At 43.4% G+C, this 22,791-nt stretch overlaps 1 protein-coding gene across 2 annotated transcripts in view; it reads right to left on the bottom strand.

Annotated features, from left to right (window-relative positions):
- ETV6 (ETS variant transcription factor 6) overlaps window positions 1-18,222 on the bottom strand; it is a 134,069-nt gene extending 115,847 nt beyond the window's left edge. Inside the window, exon 1 of one of the 2 annotated variants that reach the window (XM_081913351.1) lies at window positions 17,652-18,222. In XM_081913351.1, coding sequence (XP_081769477.1) covers window positions 17,652-17,684 — 33 coding nt within the window. In that variant the 5' untranslated portion in view covers window positions 17,685-18,222. The remainder of the gene's footprint in view (window positions 1-17,651) is intronic. The other variant, XM_081913350.1, reaches the window with a different exon arrangement.
- Between the last annotated feature and the right edge of the window lie 4,569 nt (window positions 18,223-22,791).

Here is a 22,791-nt window from a genome sequence, read left to right as displayed (position 1 = left end):
AGGAAGGGGAAACATGGCGGTTGGGGTCAAGGTGGCAGCCGCCCCTCTGCCACTGCCACCACTGCAGCATCACCATCCCGAACGTGTAGTATTTATTTATTTGTTTGTTTGTTTGTTTGTTTGTTTATTGTGTCCCCAGATTGATTGAAAAAAATCTGGTAACCTTAAGATAGAAGGCAGCTGTAAGGTCCATCACAGCTTCCCTTTTTATGGTATATTTTGGGGGTGGCATGACAAGAATTAATGAACACACAGGCAAACGGCACCATTTGAGGGACATTTGATGAAAATACTGAACAAAAAAAGGGAAGAAAGTGAAGAGAAGCTATAAACAGAAGCAATAAAAATCAGACTGATGAACATGGGAATAGATCCACAGTCAAATATTTACTTTGGACATTATTGCTCTCCTGTTATTACATCAGGAAGTATGAAAGAAAGCTTTCCAATAGTAAACACACAGACCTTTCTTCTAAACACAAAAAGCCTCAAGGCAGAATTCTTAAGCTTGTGTGTTGTGGACCACTATTCTGGCCACTAATAAGTTAGCTCATTTTCTGTAGACTCCTGCATTATGATTACTATTTGTAAATCCACTTGAAATGCTTCCAGATTAAAACTCAACACTCTGTCTACACTCTGAGGAAGTTTTGTGAGTCCGCAGAGTAACTAAAAAGCTTTTTGCTCCATGAGATGCTCCTTTCAAAAAGTATCTGAAAGTTACAATTGGCTGTGAATGGAGCCACGTCCTGGGAGTCAGGAGGCCTAGTAAAACAACTACGCTGGCTTCTCTTTTCTTTTTTGTAAGTGTCCGGACCCAACTCAGAGTGAGCTTAAGATATCTGAAGGACATCCTTCTCCCAAAATCTTCCAATGAAGCATCCCCACAGGTTGAGATGGGGATTCTCAGCCATGGGACTCCAAAAGGATGGCTCATCTTTTCCCAATTTCAAACAGGTTTTGGCCATGCCATAAAAGCCTGTCATTTTTATGAAACCTTTGGGCCATAATTTTTAAGGTCCTGCTAGCTAAATTGTTTTAATTTACTAGGATGCTGCATTGATGACATTGGTTTTTAATAGCAATTTTATTTCATTTTTTATTCTTCTGCTGTGCATTAAGTGTCATTGTTTTTATTTCTTATAACGGTTGTTTTCAGCTTCATTGCCTTTAGTCACCTTTGCCTCTATTGAGGAGAGATTGGGTGTAAAAGATTTAAATAAAAGAAAAAGCTGGGTGTGCACATGTCATTCAGACATTTGTCAGTCGTGCTATTATTTGGGATTTGTATTTCACCCAAAGCGCTCAGTAAAAGCCATATCAAAGTAGAGAAATATTATGTATTGCACAACCCACACCACTGCCATGAAATAAATTTTGAACAGAAAGAAGCACAGTAAAGAGCACTCTCATTTCACAAGTAGCACCACTCTCTCTCTGGCTCCTGAAGCCCCATTTTGCAAGTTATGGAACCAGTCCCAAGATGTGCTGCCAACTCATTTTCAGGTCAAGGGTTTCAGATTCTGTACCGTTAAGCAATCCCAGTGCATAGAACCAAACAAACCTGGAAACTGCCTATTTACAGCACAGCATCAAATCACGTGATTCTGCTTCAAAGGATCTTTCCGGTACTTTACTTGGCAGACTCTAATGTTTGCATCACTGATGCGATATATTGGCCTCTCTCTAGGCCTCTTAATAAATAGTAGTTATATGCCTTCTCTGTTTTGCTCCATTAATGGAAGCCGGTAATAGCTGCCATGATAAGTCTTGAGTTTCCAGTTGATTTAAATTGCTATGTTGCCACATTAAATTAATTTAAATACTGAATGTTTGGCAAAGGCTATGTGCAGATATTTATGGTTTTATGTTTCCCAGCTGGCAGTTCACCTTTTGTTTCAATAGCCTACCATCTGCACTCACAAGGGCAGGAAGAATACAATCACAGAAAGAAAAAATAATATAGGAAAGCTTCTGCTTCAGGTACTACTCCTGCCCATCTCCCCAATACAAAGTTTCCCACACATTGTTGTTGGCTTAAGTCTGTCCCAAGAGACAAAGGAGTGCACCTCCAGGGGTGAAGTCAAAGCACTGCATTAGCAGCACTTAACATGACCTCCCTGGGACACAAGCTTGGGCAATGTGTCTGGAGGTCCTGGGCTTCCCAGACAACAAGGACCCCCCCCCCAGCCTTGCAGATGTGGTTCAAAGGAAAGCAGAGCAAGATGTTTGGCACTAGCTTGGCTGTAGCAGTTACCAGGAGGCAGCACCATCTAACCACCTTAGGGGCTCCACTCCGGATTGGTGTAGGGTTTGCTCCTGAAGATATCCCGCAAGGCAGCAGAGGCATAGGATGAGAGTTTTTCTTCTCCCAGGTGGGCCACCCCCTACTTCCCTACACAGCACATGTAGAAACCACCTTCTTGACTGTTGGACCCACTACTGATCTCTTCCACTCCATCCGTGGAGCCTGTCTTTGCATGCAGGGGAGCTCTGTCACTCCCTGAGGGTTTGAGACCCATCAGCTTCCCTCACCTGGTTTAGTCAGCCACTTGAAGCCATTTCCTGGGGTGCAGGAGGTGTTAGGGGAGGGGTAGTACCTCTGGTGGGGGACATGTCATGCTCATTCTGGGCTAATTTGTCCACCTTTGGTCCCCACCCTGCACTCGGCTCTCACCTGTGGCTTCTAGAAGCTTCCCACACAAGACAAATGGCATTTACATGCTTTACACTATGTTCCCAGTACAGTCGTACCTCGGAAGTCGGACAGAATCTGTTCCGGAAGTCCGTTCGACTTCCAAAGCACAGCTTCTGATTGGCTGCAGGAAAAAATTGTTATACTTCAAAAAAACAAACAAACAAACCAAAAAACCCCACCCCTGTACTTATGGAGTCAAACTTCATACCATGCCTTTATCTGATTGTGTCTTGATGTCATTTAGGGAAGATCAATTTTATATCTGATGAAATTATTTTATTGTTATTAGGGATTTTGTATGGATGGGGGTTTGGGGGGGTTGAGTTTGCTGAACTGATTTTCCTGTTCTTTCCATCCCCTATACAGTGGTGCCTCACAAAACGAAAGAATCCGTTCTGCGAGTCTCTTCGTCTAGCGGTTTTTTCGTCTTGCGAAGCAACCCTATTAGTGGCTTAGCGGATTAGCGCTATTAGCGGCTATTAAAGGCTTAGCGGCTTAGCGGCTAAAAGGCTATTAGCGGCTTAGAAAAAGGGGGGGAGCGGGGGAAAAAACAAGACTCACAAGACGTTTTCGTCTTGCGAAGCAAGCCCATAGGGAAATTCGTCTTGCGAAGCGCATCGAAAAATGGAAAACCCTTTCGTCTAGTGGGTTTTTCGTCTTGCGAGGCATTCATCTTGCGGGGTACCACTGTATTCTGATTATATACATTGTGATCTTTTCTGTGAACCACCCTGAGACCTCCGGGTATAGGGCGGTATATAAACTCAACCAACCAATAAGATAAGATAAGATAAGATATAAGATAAGATAAGATAAGATAAAATAAAAATAAATAAATAAAATAAAATAAAATAAAATAATGGGCCTTCAAGGCAGTATTCTGTTGTCAACGACAGCCAGCAATGTCCTTCCCTGTTATATATCAATGTGTTATGATAATCAAAGGTGTACTGTTTTTAAATATAGAATAAATTTAATAACCATAACATCAAACCTGGGATAGCTAAGCCATTAGCTCCATTTGGCACGCCGGGTGAGCCCCTGCCTGCCCGCGCACTGTCTCCCCAGAGTGGTACATGCTCTCGTTATTTCCCTGAACTCCTCTCTTTCCAGTTACTTCTGCTGCTCATGGTCTGGGAAAGGCTCCCAAGTCTGGAGGGTGGGATAAGGCATGTGGAAAAGCCATTGCCTGGTGGACAGAAAGTCTCTCTCCCCTCACAGTTCTTCCTCTGGAGCAGCTGTCTTACGGCTTCCAGGGCTGGAGGGTGGGACAAGGCAAGCAGAAAAGACTGATGAAAACTTCCTCAGGGCTATAGCTCTCTCCCCCACCGCCAAATCTACCCCAAATAATCTAGCAAAGCAGATCCGAAGCAGAGGTCCTGCTGATTTGTGTTTGACATGTACAGCTAAGGGAAAGGGGGGGCTGGGGGGGCCAGACAAGGAGATATTTGTTTTTTAAGGAACTATTGCTTGTGTTGTTCCCAGCACTCCCCATCTCAGCAGTATTTGAAATTTGCCAGGTGCCAGTAGCATTTTGCACCTGGCTATCGGCCACTTGTGAGTCTCCACCATCTGGAGGTGCAGCCCTGGGGATCCTTGGATCTAGACTATTTTCACACCAGCAACAAATCCTGTAGAATTCTATTCCATAAATACCAGACTACATTCCAGTTTTCCTCTCAGCCACAGCACATAATCACCTAAACCTGCCCTGCAATATGAAGACTAAAAGAATGGTTTGCATTTGCAGGACAACATGTTTTGATGAGTTGTGGGGGATTGGCTGTATACCTGAGTCACCTTCTAATTCCAGGATCCAGCAAAGGGGATTCCAACTAAACATCAGAAAGAATTTTGACAGTGAAACAGTGTCCCACGAGAGGTGGTGGCCTCTCCTCCCTTGGAGGTTTTTAAGCAAAGGTTGGGTGGCCATCTGTCATGGATGCTTTAGTACAGGGGTATCCAAACTAAAAGCTGACATGCCTCAGGGCCGACCAAAGTTGTTGAGATTTTTTTAGGATTTCAACCCAGCAAATAAACTGCCACAGGGGCAGGATTAAATTGACCAACGAACCAGATTAGGCCCCCAGGATGGACTTTGGACATACCTGCTTTAGTTGGACTAGACCAGTGGTCCCCAATTAGGGGTCTAGGGACCCCTGGGGGTCCGCCGAACATACCCAGGGGGTCCACAGCACCATCCCCTGCCAGGGACTCCCTTAGCTTGTTAATTGCCCAGTGAATGCCTTGTGAGAATGTTGCTGGAGGGCAAGTGAGCTGAGATTGGGTACAAACCTCTGACACAGTGTCTTCGGGTTCATGTGATTGGAGGGGAGTAGTGAGTGAGTACAAACAGCTCACCTGCTTATCATTAAAAAAATGTAAGGGATTCCTTCCCCTTACTCTCTACTTTTTAACTGAAAATAACTTCTAATTGCTTTCAGGTTTGGAGAACTCGCCCGCTGCTTGTAGAGAGGGTTTTCAGTGAATCTTGCCTTATGTGTTTGGGATCCATGTCCCTTCTTGGAAGCCCAACAGGGGAAATAGCTAAGCAAATTTCCACTATGATTAGCACAACAGCTCGACCTCTGATGATTTAGTTTAGTGCTTGGACTGGGCGATACTTTCTTTTCAACATTGTGAAATATCAGCAGCTAAATCCTGGTATATCACAATGGCTGGAATTTACTTCGGCTGCTTCTTCCTGCCTTAGGGAAGGAAGCAGCAGCTAAGATAATGGCCCAGCTCCACACAGGGAGCGAGTCCCAATGCCTCTCAGGCTCACGTGTGAGCCAAGGAGTATCGGGCCTTTGTTGAACTGTTCAACTGGCGGGGGGGAGGCCTCCTGGCCCCCAGCTGAACGAGCCAGCAGGGCTAGGGGCTCCGTTAACTGCTTGGCTGAGGGAAACGGCAACTGAGGTCATCGTCCCCCCACTTGTATGAGAAGGTGGCAGGTCAGGGGCTCCTAAAACTGCTTGGCTGGGGCCAGGGCAGTCACATGCTCCTCAGCCAAGCGCCTCGCCAATACTGATTGTTTCTCCCTCTGCCAGTATGAGGGCAGAGCGGGATGGTGGCTTCACTCAGCGGTATATCAACCACTGCAGCTCCTGAGTCCCGCTGCTACCAGCGCCAGCTGGAAGGAGCCAAGAGCAACATTCTGCGAGTGAAGCTGCCATCGCAGTCTGCCCCTCATACCAGTCCTGGGCGATGTATCAACACATTACCCAGGCCGATTTAGTGCAAAAGGCAGCCTGCGTGGATGCTGTTTTCTTGTTTTCTGCAGGAAGCTCTGTGGCTACATTTGGGGGTGGAAGGAAACAGTGTCCGGCAGAATCCTAATAAGGTAAAAAGTTCATTGTTCCTATTGGGTAATCAACAAGAATAAAAACCTCACTCCAAATAAGTACTGTATTTAACTAATTACAGTGGTACCTCGGGTTACAGACGCTTCAGGTTACACACGCTTCAGGTTACAGACTCTGCTAACCCAGAAATAGTACCTCGGGTTAAGAACTTTGCTTCAGGATGAGAACAGAAATTGCGCAGCAGCAGCTTCAGGTTAAGAACAGTTTCAGGTTAAGAACGGACCTCCGGAACAAATTAAGTTCTTAACCTGAGATACCACTGTAATCTCTTTAAGCCAGGGATGAAACCTGGGCACAGGAGGACTAACTAACTAAACTAACTAACTAACTAACTAACTAACTAAATAAATAAATAAATAAAACCAACATTACAAAATTACAGCTGTTTTCTACTCAGTCTTCACCAGTACTTTATCAAGCCCTGACCAAGTCTTCACCTATGTCTTGAAGGTGCAAGATCCCTCAGTTAGAAGAACCGTATGCTGCAAAGTTTTGCTAAGATGTACCATATCAGATTACGAGTAAGGAATTCTCTCTCATATAAAAAGCCTTCTGCATATAGAATGCTTGCAAGTTAGGGACACAATTGCTTTTTTAATATTCAGTTGTAGTGGAGCAATGGAGAGAAGTCTGGGGACAGGCAATGTGTGGTAATATCACAATTTTTATGGTCTGTTTTTAGTATATCTAAAATCCTTTGCTTATTAAGGGCTACCCCACATTTTCTTCAAAAAAATTGCTTTGCACAGGTAACTACTATAGAGCGACCAAAATTTTCAAAAGGAGGGGGGGTCTGTGGCTTGGCTTTTGAAAATAGGGGGTCCTCAGTAATTTGCTAATTGTGAACCACTGAATTTGATGATCCTTGGGGTCCCTTCTAACTCTACATTCTATGATTCTATGAAATAAATGTCATTTTTCATCCAGAATCAGCCCAAAGGAGGAAAAAGTATGAATTTCTGTCCTTGCTTCTATTGCTTGTTAGAAGAAGACACAGTGATGCCCAATCACATAAATATGCTAAAAATTTAATTTCTCCACTGTTTCTTATGAGTGTCTGTCACATTGGCAAAGACATTAAAATAAAATCAAAGATAACCAGGAAATCCATTTTTAGGCAAAGGAATGACCACTCTGCCTGTTGCAGTTGTTCTATGGTTGCCACAAACTGACTATGCCTGGTTCTGCCACAATAGGCATGGGGAGGGGTAGAGCTAATAACAAAGCGCTCAAGCCAAAAGAAGCCCATACCTTTGCTCCTGACCCCTCATCCTAAGATTTTGCTCCTGCTGCTGGATACCTTGGGTGGAACATGTGTCAGATGACCTCCCTATACATTAATGAAACATGTCTGAGGTTACACAGATTAGCCGCACCCTACAACAGTGACTATGTTTTCTAGGTTCTCATATACGTCAATGTACATGCATAAAGTTCTCTACGTGAGAAGGGCTCTAGGCATGCATATTTTGTACATGCCAAAGTACAAAGCTCCTTTCTGCACATAGGAAGCAGAGGGACACAAAATTCCTGCTGAACACATAGAGAACAGGGAGTGCGGTCATGAGACACGACAGCAGCAGGGCAGTGTGAGCCTAGGCAGCAACCCAGCCCCCATCATTGCTTGAATGCATAGGGCAGGTGTTGTTTGAACCATACTCCTGAGAAGGAGACTAAAAGCCTGCAACTTCAGATCAAACTCAGAAGCCCTGGCAGTAGCTAGAGACTGCATTAAAGCAGAGCATTTTTATTTAAACAGCTCTATTTCCAAGCAGATGTGAAGTAATTTCTAAGCACAAAGAATACTGTATGGATATTCAAAGCACATCATGAAAAGGTCTTTGGTGATTTGGTACAATGGCCTGGGAGGCTCTGGAGTCCTCTAAAAAACAGTTTTCCTAACTAGTGTAACTTCCTGTGTTCATCATTACTGTTCTGACGAAGTAATGCTTTCAGTATTTGGCCCTGGTTTTACTAACAGGGCAAACACCAATGCTATGCTCCCACAGGCAGGTGCTGTATACAAAACACATTCCTATTTCAATAGTCTAGAGCAGGAAGAAGACTGTTCCGCTAGCTAACAATTCCACACAATTGTAATCAATGAGTGGTAAAAAACTTACTAACATTTTTACTAGAAAGGAAAAACAAAATGGTTCTCTAAAACCACGCAATGGAGCAAGAAATATACTATACTTAACATCACAGCTCTTTGGGGGTTTCATGTTCAAGAATGCCCCAGGCACACCAGATAACAGGTGCCCAGTAGCCACAGAGCTCTTCCTGAAGACTTGTAAATAGCTACAATTGCCTGTGGCAAATAAGAATCTCCTCCAGGCAAAAAAAAAGCTGTCATAAGCAGGAAGAGAGCTAGTGCTCTCCATCTTGTCCTAGGTTGCAGAAAAGACACAGGTGACAACACCTGCCCTTCACATATGAACATGGAGACACTTTGCTCACTGGAAAGCAGAGCTGAACCCCAAGGGTGCAAAAGTTGGGTGTCCCCAGTTCAGGGAAACTATGTGTAGCCAGAGTTAACAGTGTTCAGAAATCTCAGGTGCCCTAAGTGAAGACAGCTGCTATCCAAGACACCTCTACTATTCCTTAAGGATGGGAGGAAGGTTTAGGAAAAGCTGCTGATATGCTGGGAATACAAAGCCCCGAGAAATCTTAATCTCAATAGTATATTCCACATACCATTCAGAGAACATAGGCACAGAGATAAACAGTGTTTGGGACACGGGAGTGTACCGCTTATAATTTGTAACATTGCTCTGAGATAAAAAAAAGAGTTCTATAAAGAACTGAAGGTTTCCATTTAATTGGGATATCCCAGATCAGAAGTTTTTTTTTATTAACTTGCTTCCCTGAAAGCTCTCAAGTGGAACCTGTTGATTTAGTTTCTTAAATCAACTTCATCCAAGAAATACACTTTATCATTTATATACTACACATGTCAAACATCACACAACACATCAATTAGACATTAGTATTTTAAGTGGTGGAAGATCTTCACAAACATCATAATTAATAATTCTTACAACAACCCTGAATGGCAAGCCATTATCATTTATCTCCACTTTGAAAATGTAGACAAAAACGAGCCATTCAATAAATTCATACCAATTTATTTATTAATTAAGAGATTTCTATGCAGACTTTCAGCAAAAAAAAATAAAATGTTTTCATAAGCATCATTAAACTGGTTTAACTCATCAGCCTCCAGTAGCCTGACTAAAAGGTGAGCTTTTACCCAGTTTCTAAAATAATATAAAGTTGGGGTGAGACTCACTTCAATGGGGAGGCCATTCCACAGATGTGAAGCTACCGCTTGCTGCAGTAACAGCACACCAGACTTACAAGAGGACCTTATGGAGGCCTGCTATACTATTTACAGCTGCAATCTTAGGGACAATTTACATATTACTGCACGCACACACACACACACACACAAACAGCAGGGAGAGATGAACTGCCCTTAAATCTTCAGATGAAAGACAGTATACAAATTTTATCAACAAATATACGATTCCTAAGAGCAAGTAGCAAAACACACAAAGGGTAGTAATGTTTGACAATCCCTTACCACGTGCACGGCCAATTTTGAGGCCGGTGGTGGCAAGGGGATGCCGAGTTCTGCAAGATTCACACATGTGAGTCCAAACATCAGACCAAGTGGGGTGTTGGCTTCCACACAGGAGCAGCAGGATTTACGTACCCTGAGTTAAACATTCAACAGCAACTGAAATAGATGCCCTTCAGGCAAACAGTTTCGAATTTGCCCTGGTCATATCCTGCTCCTACTGTAATAGTTTAGGAATATGAAGCAGTGACTGCCCACAGAACTATGCCAGTGTCACTTCCAGACAATGATGTGGTTTTCTGGAAAAACTTGAAAGAATCCCCTAAACAGATTGAGATCATATTGATCATATATAACTTTTAATTTAGTAAACGGTAAGTGTGGCACGTTAATTTTTCATGTTTGTCTGAGCCAAACAATTTCATTAGGAAAAACAGGCAATAAAGCACCCTTAGCGTGCTTTAAAACTTATATACTTGAAAATTATATTTATTGGAAAACTTCCAGTAAATACCATTTAAGCCATACTAAGGGTGCTTTATTCCTTATTTTTCCTGATCAAATGTTTTGGTTCAGAAATTTACAACACTTGTAAATATTTTAAGATAATTCAACAGCATGGACTTCCCTTATATTATTTAGATTTAAAGCAGGTGAAATATGGAGTCATTAAAAACCATTTAACATATTAATTTTAGTATAATCAAAATGCTATGCACTAGGTATTTACTAGATACAGTCATCTGAGGCGGGGGGAGAGGGGGCTAATTACAACTTTGAAACTGACCTGTATGGCAGCAGTTTTTGAAATTAGCCAGGCACTGGGCGCATCTGGCACCTGGTTTTTGACCACTTGCGACCAAGTGAAGATGCCTGGGTGCCAGGATGGGGCCTGACATCTCTACCATCTGGAGATGCATGCCTGGGGATCCCTGGATCTGGACTGTTTTCACACACTAATATCCCAGCCTGTAGAATTCTATTAGTTGTATTTTATCTGCACAACTGGAATGAATTTCTGGAAGCAAACTGCTTTCTGTGCAGCCTGAGCAGGAGCAATCTCCAAAAAAGAGGTGGTTGGAATATATGTAGCAGTGTTAGAAACTCAGATATATCAGCTAGGCCCCAAATGGCTCCTTAAACCAAGGTTACAGTCGCCAAAACGGAATGCCTAGTTGTAATTTTGGGGCCAGACAGCTCAAAAGTCATATTTTTCAATACAAGCTTTTGGTTCCAATCAGAAATTCGTTCTGATTGTGCAGATAAAATATAACAGATAAAATACTATAGGATGCGTTGCTGGTGTGTGAAAGCAGGCAAGATCCAAGGACCCCCAAGCAGGCACCTCCAGGTGGTGGAGAAGTGCATGCCTGGTGCCTGGGCATCTCTGCTTGGTCGCAAGTGGCCAATTGCCAGGTGCAAAATGTGCCTGTCACCTGGCAAATTTTGAACGCTGATATGTGGACTGTTCCTGGATAAAGTGACTTTTCTTCTTCAAGCTCTTAACCTGGCTCAAGGTTGTCATCTGAACTAGCCAGATGTTTAACTGAGAATCAATTGCAGTCAGTCCATCATTCAAAAAATAAGAGAGCTGTCTTGCCCAGGCAACCAGACATTCCATTTGGGTGACTGTAACCTTCATATAAGGAGCCATTCTACAGTGTAGAACACATCCCTGACTCTGCACCCCTCAGAGGGGAGAGGCCCCCCTGTACACAAGCAGAGACATCATTCCAAAGCAAAGAAAATGACATCATGGAATTCCTTGGCACAGGTCAGAAGCCTCACCACTGCTCAGGATGGCCAAGAGGTGGATGGGATGTCAGGAGCAACTAGAGACTGGGTTATCTTGCAGGGCTCCAGGGCACCCTGAAAGCTGTTGAGCTTTTTTTGTTTTTTAACGGAAATGCCAAAAAGACTCGATTTCTCATTTTACTTGCTGAAGATCCGGTTGCACCTCGGGTTAAGAACTTAATTCGTTCTGGAGGTCCGTTTTTAACCTGAAACTGTTCTTAACCTAAAGCACCACTTTAGCTAATGGGGCCTCCCGCCGCCACCATGCTGCCGCCATGCGATTTCTGTTCTCATCCTGAAGCAAAGTTCTTAACCCAAGGTGCTACTTCCAGGTTTGTGGAGTGTGTAACCTGAAGCGTCTGTAACCCAAGGTACCACTGTACATAAGCTCTAGAGCTCCTCTATTCAACCAAGTCTCCTGTACATGTAAAGTCACCTCTTTTGAAAAAGTGAAAAAATACAGGCAACTCCCCATTTAGACATGCCAAATCTGGAAATTAATTTTAAAAATGCAAAAATGGCCTTAGAAGAGCCCAGAAAGGGTTGTCCCCTGCTGCCATTATTGTTTCTTTTAGTATTAGAGACCCTGGCAAAGAACATAAGATCTGACGAAATAAAAGGTGTAACAGTTGGGTGCAAAGCGTACAAACTGAGAGCATTTGCAGATGACCTTCTAATAACAGTAGAAAATCCGTTGGTGAGTATACCAAGGGTATTAGATAAAATATCTGAGTTCGGACAGGTAGCAGGATTCAAGTTAAATAAAAACAAAAGAAAGTATTGGTTAAATATATGACAGAACGAAAAAATGAGCTACAACCAGCAACACAACTGATAATTGAAAAAAGGTGCAGTACTTGGAGGTATGGTTAACAGCTAAGAATATAAATATTTTTAAGGATAACTATTTAACAACATGGAAAGAGATAAAGAAAAATATGGATGTCTGGGAAAGGATGAACTTATCACTTTGGGGAAGAATTTCAGTTATGAAAATGAATGTATTCCCAAGAATGTTACTTTTATTTCAAACAATACCCATAGTCAGTAGAAGAGGACACTTCAAACAATAGCAAAAATATGTTTCTAAATTTATCTGGTGGTGAAGAAACCAAGGATTAAATATAAACTACTAACGGATACCAAAGAAAAAGGTGGCTTCTCTCTGCCAGATTTGAAATTATAGTATGAGGTGTCATGTCTCTGCTGGCTACGGGAATGGATAATCTTAAAAAATACAGATATTTTAGACCTTGGTAAGAAAAGCAATTTATGGTGTATGGGGAAAATATAAAAACCTGTTAGAGCAGAAGACACCAAAGTGGCTTTCCCCAGGGGAAGTGACATCATTGAAAAGGACTAATGCAAAAAGTGAATGGGCAACCTATAAAGAGTTGCTCATGGAAGTAGAACAACAATTGAAATTGAAAAGTTTTGAGGACATAAGACAGTTAGTAACAGACTGGCTGCAATACCATCAAGTAAATGAAGTGTTTAAAATAGATTTCAAAAATGGATTTAGTAAAGAATTTTCAAGGTTTGAAAAAGATTTATGAAAAACAATGTGAAGTTACTTTCTAAAATGTATAAACTGTTGCTAGAATGGCATACCAAAGACGAAGAAGTTAAATCAGTAATGATACAATGGGCACAAGATATTTGGTACAATATCCAATTTTCATCTTGGGAAAAGTTATGGAGGGAGCATTTAAAATTTACAGCATGCTGTGCATTGAAGGAGAATTATATGAAAATGATGTATCGGTGGTACTTAACACCTGTAAAATTAGCAAAGATGTATAGAACTGATTCAAATGTCTGTTGGAAATGCAAGGAGAAAGAAGGCACATTCTACCACATGCGGTGGACGTGCAAGATAACAACAGCATTGTGGGAAATGATCTGCAATGAGTTGGAAAAAATGTTTAAAATAACATTTGTGAAAAAACCAGAGGCTTTTTTACTTGGTATTTTAGGTGCAGAGATTCTGAAGCAGCAGAAATGACTATTTACATACGTGACGACAGCAGCACAGATGCTACTGGCCCAGAGTTGGAAGGAAGATAAAAGTCCCGACCAGAGACGAATGGCTGATGAAAATAATGGACTAGGCTGAAACGGCGAAATGACTGAGAAAATCAGAAACCAGGAAGAACTTTAAGAAGGAATAGAAAAAAATTATGATGTACCTAAGAGAACACTGTAAACAACTAAAAACTTGGTAGGATTTGAATAATGCTTGTAATGTACAAAAAAACTATGGTATAAATGGGTGATTAAAAAAAGAGAGAGAAAATAAGGGAAGCAGTTGGAAAGAAAAAGATTGATAATGGTAACCATGTAAGGGCGGAGGGGAATGCTAAATGATTATGCTGATATTTAATGTTTGAACTTAAATTTGTTTTGTATAACACAATAAAAATATATTTTAAAAAATAAATAGAAGAGCCCAGAAAGGGCAAAAAGGCATAAACACAGCGCCTAGCAATCCCACAAGCCCTGGCACTGACTGCTGAGGCTTCTGGGGAGTTGGCGTTTGAGCAAGGAGGTTTGCAGGGAGCGGTTGTGGTGTGCTTTGGCAGAGTTTGGCATCTGGTAAGTGCTGCTGGTTTTTAAAGGGGTTTCCAAGGGGTTCAATGGGTTTGGAGGGTGTTTTCCCCTCTAATGGTTTTTCCAATGGTGTTTCAAATACACGCAATTTCACTGATGTGTGTGGTGCTCAGAACATAACCCCCGTGTACATGGGGAGTTCCCTATACTTCCTTTCTGGAATGGAAACTTGGAAAGCCAATGACCAGCAAACAAGAAGAAAATCCTGTTTTAAACAGTCAGATCCATAAAAAGGTAAAGGGACCCCTGACCCTTAGGTCTAGTCACGAACAACTCTGGGGTTGCAGTGCTCATCTCGCTTTACTGGCCGAGGGAGCCGGAGTCTGTCCACAGACAGTTTTTCCGGGTCATGTGGCCAGCAGAAGCATTTGCCATTTCTGGCAAAACTAGAGCAGCGCACGGAAACGCTGTGTACCTTCCCGCCGGAGCGGTGCCTATTTATCTACTTGCACTTCGTGCTTTCGAATTGCTAGGTTGGCAAGAGCAGGAACAGAGCAACAGGAGCTCATCCGGTAGCGGGGATTCAAACCACCAACCTTCTGATCTGCAAGCCCTAGGCTCTCTGGTTTAACCCACAGGGCCACCCGCGTCCCAGTCAGATCCATAACCCTACCGAAATGCTTAGTTACAGTTGTACAAAAGAACACATTACTCAAAGAGCAATCCTACACATGTCTACTCACTCACAGGTTAGTAGATCTTAGTTTACCATAAACCTACTGTAAACAAACTATGTACTGTGTGCCCCAGAATGGTAAAGATAAGGGGAAATATGTACAGTGGTGCCCCGCAAGACGAATGCCTCACAAGACAGAAAACCCTCTAGACGAAAGGGTGCGAGGCACCACTTAATACACCACTTAATACTTAATACAGTTGGAGAACATAAAACAGTTTGAAAGTCAAACTTTCAGCTGCTATGTAATACTGTGAAGATTCAGTCAGCAGCCACCATAAGCAATATATACCTCACACACTGAACACCCTTTCAAGCTTCATTGGTGCTGATCACCCATCCCTAAAATGCCACATTACATAGAACCTTGAGTTTATTTGAGTGAACATGTTGAAATGGAAATACTGGGTGTGAAGCAACACAATTTGTCCTGAATAAAAATATAAATTAGGGGAATGAAAAAGGAACTTTGCTGCCTGTATATGGACCCTTGCAATTATTAGGCATAACTGCAGGGTGAAGCAAGCAGGGTGGGGTTGGGGGGGGTGGAAGATTCTCAAGGGCCTGTAGGAGCTACTTAAAATGAGACATTTCACCACAAGCTTGTTCAACAGACCAAGAAATAACCATCTTCAGAGCGCTCACTGGGATGCAATCCTATACATACCTGCTAGGAGTAAGTCCTACTGAAAACAGTAAGACTTGCTTTTCAATAAATGTAGATAGGATCAGGCTACACAATTAAATTTCCCACGTAATGCTACTAAACATGTTCAGAGATAAACAGTAATACTAAGCATTTTTATGGAGCATTTAGAATATTCAGTGCTTTACATTCCATTATTTCAGTAATCTTTTAAAGCCACCCCTCTAAAAGGTAGGAAAGTAGATGTAGCCCAATATTACAGATGAGACAACGGAGGCTGAAAACTATGGCTTGTCTAAGGCCATCTGGGGAAGGTTTGAATTGGCCACTGCAGAAAAACAGCTCTCAAAAGAGAGAAATTGTGCCATTCCTGAAATAAAACTGTGTACAAACTTGTGGTACATATTCAATCTGTATTCATGACCTTGGTGCAACCCTATCAGTGTCCCCTGGGAAATGCATCTCACAACAGAGGAAGGACTACTGTATGTTGAAATTGCTGCTTTGCAATTTGAAGCATATTTCCTCAGAGGGAAACCATCCAAGTTATATGGGACCTATTCCCTAACCAGCCTAGCAACTTATATGCTCACTTAGAGGTAAGTCTCAATGGGCTAAAGAGTTCATTGGATCACAGCATCAGTAATTTTGAGAGAAATACATTGCTGAATTATATAAAAAAAAAGTACAGAGAGTTAAAAGTTTTTGAGATGTGATAATACCTTTTCTGGCTAAATGGAAATGCATATTCAAAAATTTTCAAAAGCAAATTTTGGAATTAGCTCACTGAAACCACGCTTTCTTTTTCATAATCTGAATGAATCCCTTGGCCACTAGACACAGAGCAACCTATTTAATTCTATCAAATGTTCCAGAGAACTTTGAAGGAAGTTTGAAGTTTGTTAGAAAGAAACTTTGCATCAGAAATATCAAACAACAAAACAGCCCCCTCTATTTATTTCTATTTAGATTCCTATCTATACACTGTTTGATTGTAAAAAGCCTAAAAGCCATTTACAAAAAGATAAAAAAATAAAACTGAGAAAAGTTCACAGCCCTATTTCAAAACATTAAAAAGTTAAAATACTAAAACAGATTTAAATTACCTGAACTTTCTAAGCTTCTGGGTAGGCTTGCCTAAACAAGAAAGCCTTTTAGCAGGTGCTGAAGAGAGTACAGTGAAGGTGCCTGCTTGATCTCACTGGGCAGGCTGTCCCAAAGTGCAGGCGCTGCGATACTAAACAATTGTATTCTTGCAAATGTGCAGCAGTGCCAATTCTATCCATTCTAGGCAACCAATAAGTAAATTAATCAAGTAGCAAATGTATGTAGTAATAGCACCACAGTGCTCAATTGACATTTTAAAAATAAGCTGCTGACAAAGGTTGTTTCACATGATGCACACCCTCTCCTCTCCCTTCCCTCCTTTGTATAGCGATCTCAAAATAATTTTGACATTAGCCTTTTAGCTGTCAGAATGTCACTCAGACTTAATCACCTGATGCTGGACGTTAGTAAGTCAGCCTATAGAACGTGTTAAGCTCAATATTTATAAAACACAGAGCTCTTGAGAACCAGCTCCCCTTACTTATGCACACATACATACCTCTACTCTGAAGCAAGTCTCACTGAGTTGAATGGGGCTTACTTCTGAGTAAATAGGAAAAGGATCACATTGCACAGCCACTCAGAAGTAAGGTTACAATTAACTCTGTATGTACTTGGGAGTAAGTGGGACTTACTATCAAGTAAACATGCACAGGCTGCTCAGGATTGGAGCCTGCCATAAACGGCTTTATAGTTTGAAAGGGAGGAGAGCGGCATCTTTTTAACTGCAGCAGCTTTAGTGAAGAATTCCAGTTTGAAAGTGTGGAGGAACTTCTCCTCTGAATACTACAGAAAGTTCAGGCTGACTTCAGAGATCCCTGTGCAAAGCAACATACCAGCTGTGTAACAAGAGTAAACCCCACTCTGGGTTTACAGCCAGAACTCCCCTGCAAATAAACAGAAAACAAGCTTGACTTCTTCCTCCGTTTCTCCCGACGGATCAGGGTCGACCTCCTTTTTAGACGAAGAAACCCAAGGTTATAGGGAAGGGAGCCTCGCCAAAGCCGGAGGAGGAAGAAAATTAGGAGACCCGGGCGCTTATTTCCGCTCTAGGCGACTCCTTAAAGCGACCAGTGATTAAATACACAATTGCATCTTTAGTTTCGGGGTTGGAACATACATGATCAGCTCTAAGTACGTTTTAAAGCAGGGTTTTTAAAACGAGCTTTTACCTTGATACAACACTGGCCAGGACCCTCAGACATGTCTCAGAAGAGGAGGAAATCAAGAGACCAGGAAGTTCTCGTCTTTCTTTTTTTTCTCCCCTTTCCTCTTTCCTTTCCTCTTCCTCCAACCCCCGCAGAAATCCTTTCCCAGCCAACCGCAGGCGGTTTAAGAAGTTCCTCCGATCATCTTTCCAGAAAGACAAATCCAGAAGGACTGCAGCCGATCTGCCCGGGGAGATGCGCCCTGCATGGCTCACTTGGGCATTCTGGGTTCTCAGCAGACACCAAAAGACGAGGACGGGAATTTGGTTTTCTGATTCTTTAAAAAAGAAGTGCTTTGTGCTCCCGCAGAGCTGCAGTCGCTCCTCCGAGTCCGCCCCTTCCCCCTCTCGCTCTCTCTGCCCCCGAAGGTGGGAATTCTCCCTTTCCTGGAAGAGAGAAACCGAAAGGCAGAACTGCGAAAAGCGGCTCTTCTTCGCTCATTGATCTGGAGAGTTTCTGGGTTGCAAAGTGACGCGAGTTCCCAGCACTGAGCTCTGCCTCTTAAAGGAGCCGGATCCACCAGGAAACGGAGAGCGCGGGGGGGGGGGGCTGGCTCAGGTTACAGGGAAAGAAATAAAAGGGATCTTGTGAGAGAGAGGAGGATCGGCAGGCACAAAAGCGCGCTTGACGTGCGCGGAAAAAACAGCTGGAGGGAGCGGCGGGCTTGTTTCACATTGCCAGACTGGCATGGAAATGGGAGCAAAATGACAAGGCGGCCACTTTCAGGCGAGGAAGCGAGGAAACGGCGCAAGGAGACGCGCCGGGTTGGTCTGGTCAGTTTGCGGCTGCAAAGCTAGGCTAGCAGGTTACCGGGTGCTGTTGCCTCGGGCGCATTGAACACGGAGCAAGCCTGTGGAACTCCGCGAGACTGATCGCGCAGACACCGCCGAGCGGGGCGGAGGGCGCGCTCCGAGCTCCCCGACGTGTAGACACGGCTACTACTTGGGAGTAAGGCCCGCTGAGTTCGGCCTCTGGGCTCCGGGGGGGGGGGCTGCAAGCCGGAGGGCGGGAAAGGGGCAAGCAGAAATTCCTGCCGAGGAAAATGCGCCCGGGCTCAGCCTGGCGGGGGGGGGGGGACTTCGCACCAACTTCCGCACAATCCGGGTTTCCTTTCAAAGGAAGGAGTCGCGGAGCAGCGCCCCCCCCCCAGCCAGCAGCACCACGTGGTCGGCTTAAACATCGCCGAGCTGCGGGAAGGTGAGGGAAGCGGCACAAGGGCCTTTTGTCTGGGGTTGCTCTGCGCTGCCTCTTTAAGAGGATTCGACCAGGAAATGAGCGCTTTGGTTGCACAAACGGAGCGGGGGGGGGGGGAGCTGCCTTCACCCGCCAAGGAGACAAAGGCAAGAAGGGGGTCAGAGGAGCGAGGGAGGAGGAGGGAAGGAGTCCGGGGGAGTAGCTTTATTGCTGCTTCAGTCTCTTTGCAGTTGTGAAACGGTGTTTTCTTAGAAGGTGTGCTTTTTTCTTAGAATGGAAGTTCCATCTGCTTCCATTTAAAGAAGAAAGGGAAAGGGAAGTTAAGACCAATACTACGTATGGGAGTCCCATTCAGTTCAGTGGACTTGCTCTCTTGCGCGCTGCCAGGGCTCCCCTGATCCCCTTAACTTGCTTTGTTCTACGGCTCAGAAAGTGCAAACAAGGATTTAAATTTGACACAAGGTAGCAAAACTTTTACATGCAGCATTCCATTGCCTTTTTGGCCATAGCTTACTACTATCTTTATACATGGGGAAACAAGTTACTGTATCTAACCTGTTGGCTGCTGTTTGAAAGCTGCTTCTTGTTGTTTAGTCGTTTGGTCCTCTTCGTGACCCCCTGGACCAGAGCAGGCCAGGCCCTCCTGTCTTCCACTGCCTCCCGCAGTTTGGTCAGACTCATGCTGGTAGCTTCGATCTTGTCCTCTGTCATCCCCTTCTCCTTGGGCTCTTTCCCAACATCAGGGTCTTCTCCTGAGGTGGCCAAAGTCTTGGAGCCTCAGCTTCAGGATCTGTCCTTCCAGTGAGCACTCAGGGCTGATTTCCTTCAGAATGGAGAGGTTTGATCTTCTTGCAGTCCATGGGACTCTCAAGAGTCTCCTCCAGCACCAGAATTCAAAAGCATCAATTCTTCGGCGATCTGCCTTCTTTATGGTCCAGCTTTCACTTCCATACATCACTACAGGGAAAACCATGCCATTAACTATCTTTGTTGGCAAGGTGATGTCTCTGCTTTTTAAGATGCTGTCTAGGTTTGTCATTGCTTTTCTCCCAAGAAGCAGGCGTCTTTTAATTTTGTGGCTGCTGTCACCAACTGCAGTGATCATGGAGCCCAAGAAAGTAAAATCTCTCATAGCCTCCATTTCCTCCCCTTCTATTTGCCAGGAGGTGATGGGACCAGTGGCCATTATCTTGGGTTTTTTTGATGTTGAGCTTCAGGCTATATTTTGCGCTCTCCTCTTCCACCCTCATTAAAAGGTTCTTTAATTGCTCCTCACTTTCTGCCATCAAGGTTGTGTCATCTGCATATCTGAGGTTGTTGATACTTCTTCTGGCAATCTTAAGCTAGTCCTAAATAAATGCAGGAAAATATTATTCTGTCTAGAAGTCGGGCGTGTGTGGACCCAAGGAAATATCTGTGAGCTTGAGATCAATACCAGGAAAGGTCCTAGAACAGATTTGACAGTCGGTCTGTGAGCACTTTGAAAAAGTATGCTATGACTACTAAGACCCCCTCCAAAAAAGGTGCCCAGGACAACGGCCCCCTCTATCCCCCCCCCACTCTACACCACTGGACCTGCCAACCAGCATCATATCCACCCAACAGTTCCCTTGTTCAGTCCACATTTTACCAGCTTCCTCACAACAATCTCATGGGGGACTTTGTCAAAAGCCTTACTGGAATCAAGATACACTATGTCCACAACATTCTCCTGATCCACCCAGCTTGTTACGCCATGAAAGAAAGAAAGAAAGAAAGAAAGAAAGAAAGAAAGAAAGAAAGAAAGAAAGAAAGAGAAATGAGGCTCCCCGTGATACAGAATTGGGTAAAATGTAGGCTGAATTAGTTGACTGTTAGGTGGATTTATTGCTGGCTGACAAGTGGGGCGCTGCAGGGATCTGTCCTGTGCCCCTTGTTGTCCAATGTCATTCTAAATGACTTGGATAAAGGTGTTGAGGAATGCTCATCCAATTTGCAGATGGCACCAAACCGGGAGGTGTAGCCAGTCCCGCAGGAGACAGAATCGAGATTCAAGATTACTCATTCATTCAGCCTTTATTGGCATAATTTCAATATTACTTTAACAGATTGGAGAACTGGGCCCAAACTAACAGAATGAATTTCAGTAGGGACAAATGAAAGGTTCCACCGTTAGGCAAGAAGGACTAGATTCACAAAGATAAGATGAAGGACACCTAGGTTACTACTTGTACGTGTCAAAACAAAAAAAAAATTCCTTCCAGTAGCACCTTAAAGACCAACTAAGTTAGTTCTTGGTATGAGCTTTCGTGTGCATGCACACTTCTTCAGATACACACTTCAGATACTTCAGAAGTGTGCATGCACACGAAAGCTCATACCAAGAACTAACTTAGTTGGTCTTTAAGGTGCTACTGGAAGGAATTTTTTGTTTTGTTTTGTCTATGGCAGACCAACACGGCTACCTATCTGTAACTGGTACTTGTACGTGTGAAAAGGATCTAGGGGTCTTAGTAGGCCATATGCTTAACATGAGTCAGCAGTGTGATGCAGCAGCAAAAAATGCTAACACTATTCTAGGCTGCATTAACAGGAGTATAGTGTTCAGATCAAGGGAAGTAATAGGAGATTTGACAGCCATCCTCAAATATCTAAAGGTCTGTTACAAGGAGGATGGAGGAAGCTCTGAAGGACAGGGCCTGAAACAGTGAATTCAGGTTACAAGAAATGATATTCTGACTAAACATCAGAGGGTGCGCCACCTACACCGAGCATCCCGGTAGGGGGTGTGTTCCAGGGGGTGTGCTGCCTGCATCAAGCACTGTCCCGGGGGGTGGCCCGGCGATGTCACCCCCCCCCCAGGGATGTCACCTGGGGCAGGCCGCACTCACTGCACCCACCTTGCTCCGCCTCTGATAGCAACTAGCCATGATGAATGGTGTACTATCTCCAGTACTGGATGTCTCTGAGTACCAGTTGCTGGAAAACGCAAGTTGGGAGAGTGCTCTTTTGCTCATGTCCCGCTTTGAGCTTTCCATAGGCGTCTGGTTGGCCACTGGGAGAAGCGGATGTTTAACGAGATGGATCTCTGGTCTGGTCTGTGTGGGGCCTGCTTTCGAGGAATAACTGGAGGCAGGTAAGTAGAGTGGCCTACCCACTATCCTGCAAGGTGATCCAGGTCCAGGAGGATGCCATGGTCAAGGACAGTGAAATCCACCAAAAGAATCACACTCTGTCTGTCAACCTAGTAGCAATTTGTGCAGGGAGAAGTTTCTATCACATAATAGAAACTTAGCTTATTTCAAAATCCAGTATTTACCAGTAATGACCCAGCCAAATTTGAGCACTTTTAAGTTCCACTTACTAAGATAGGAGCGAGAGATGTGCTTAACTTACTCACTGAAGGCAATGAGGCTTAAATAGTGAACTCCCTTTACTTGGGAGATATTTTAGAAGAGTGAACAAATAAATAAATAATAAAGGGAATATTATAATGCAAATCAGATAGAAAATAGATAGATACGCATACATAAACAAATACTGGAATTATATACTTATAAATGGGTAAAACTAACTGCAAAATAAAGAAATTTTGTGAAACTCTTCAACTCTTATAGAAATGAATGTTAAACTATAGGCACAACAGAAAGACTGTCTTACCAATCTGTTGTGCAAGTTTACTAAGAAAATGTTTGCTAATTTAAAATGCAAAAGCGGGCAGAATTTCTCCAGCTACTGCTATATTGTCTGACCAATAAAGGAGAGAAACAATATGTTCTCTGTTACAAGTGAGCCAGCAGTTAGAGAATTGGATGTTCTACAACTCTGTTTCTACAAGTACAGCCTTCCTTCATTCTGTACTCTTGCACAGCACTCTTGCACAACTGCTGTGTGCATTGCCTGGAAATAAGACGCTTGGTCTGGAAACTGA

This window comes from Podarcis melisellensis, assembly GCF_964234715.1.
Source record: "Podarcis melisellensis genome assembly, chromosome: 5".
Lineage (NCBI taxonomy): Eukaryota > Metazoa > Chordata > Lepidosauria > Squamata > Lacertidae > Podarcis > Podarcis melisellensis.
Note: the sequence above shows the minus strand (reverse complement) of the source record. Positions and strands in the feature narration are given on the sequence as shown.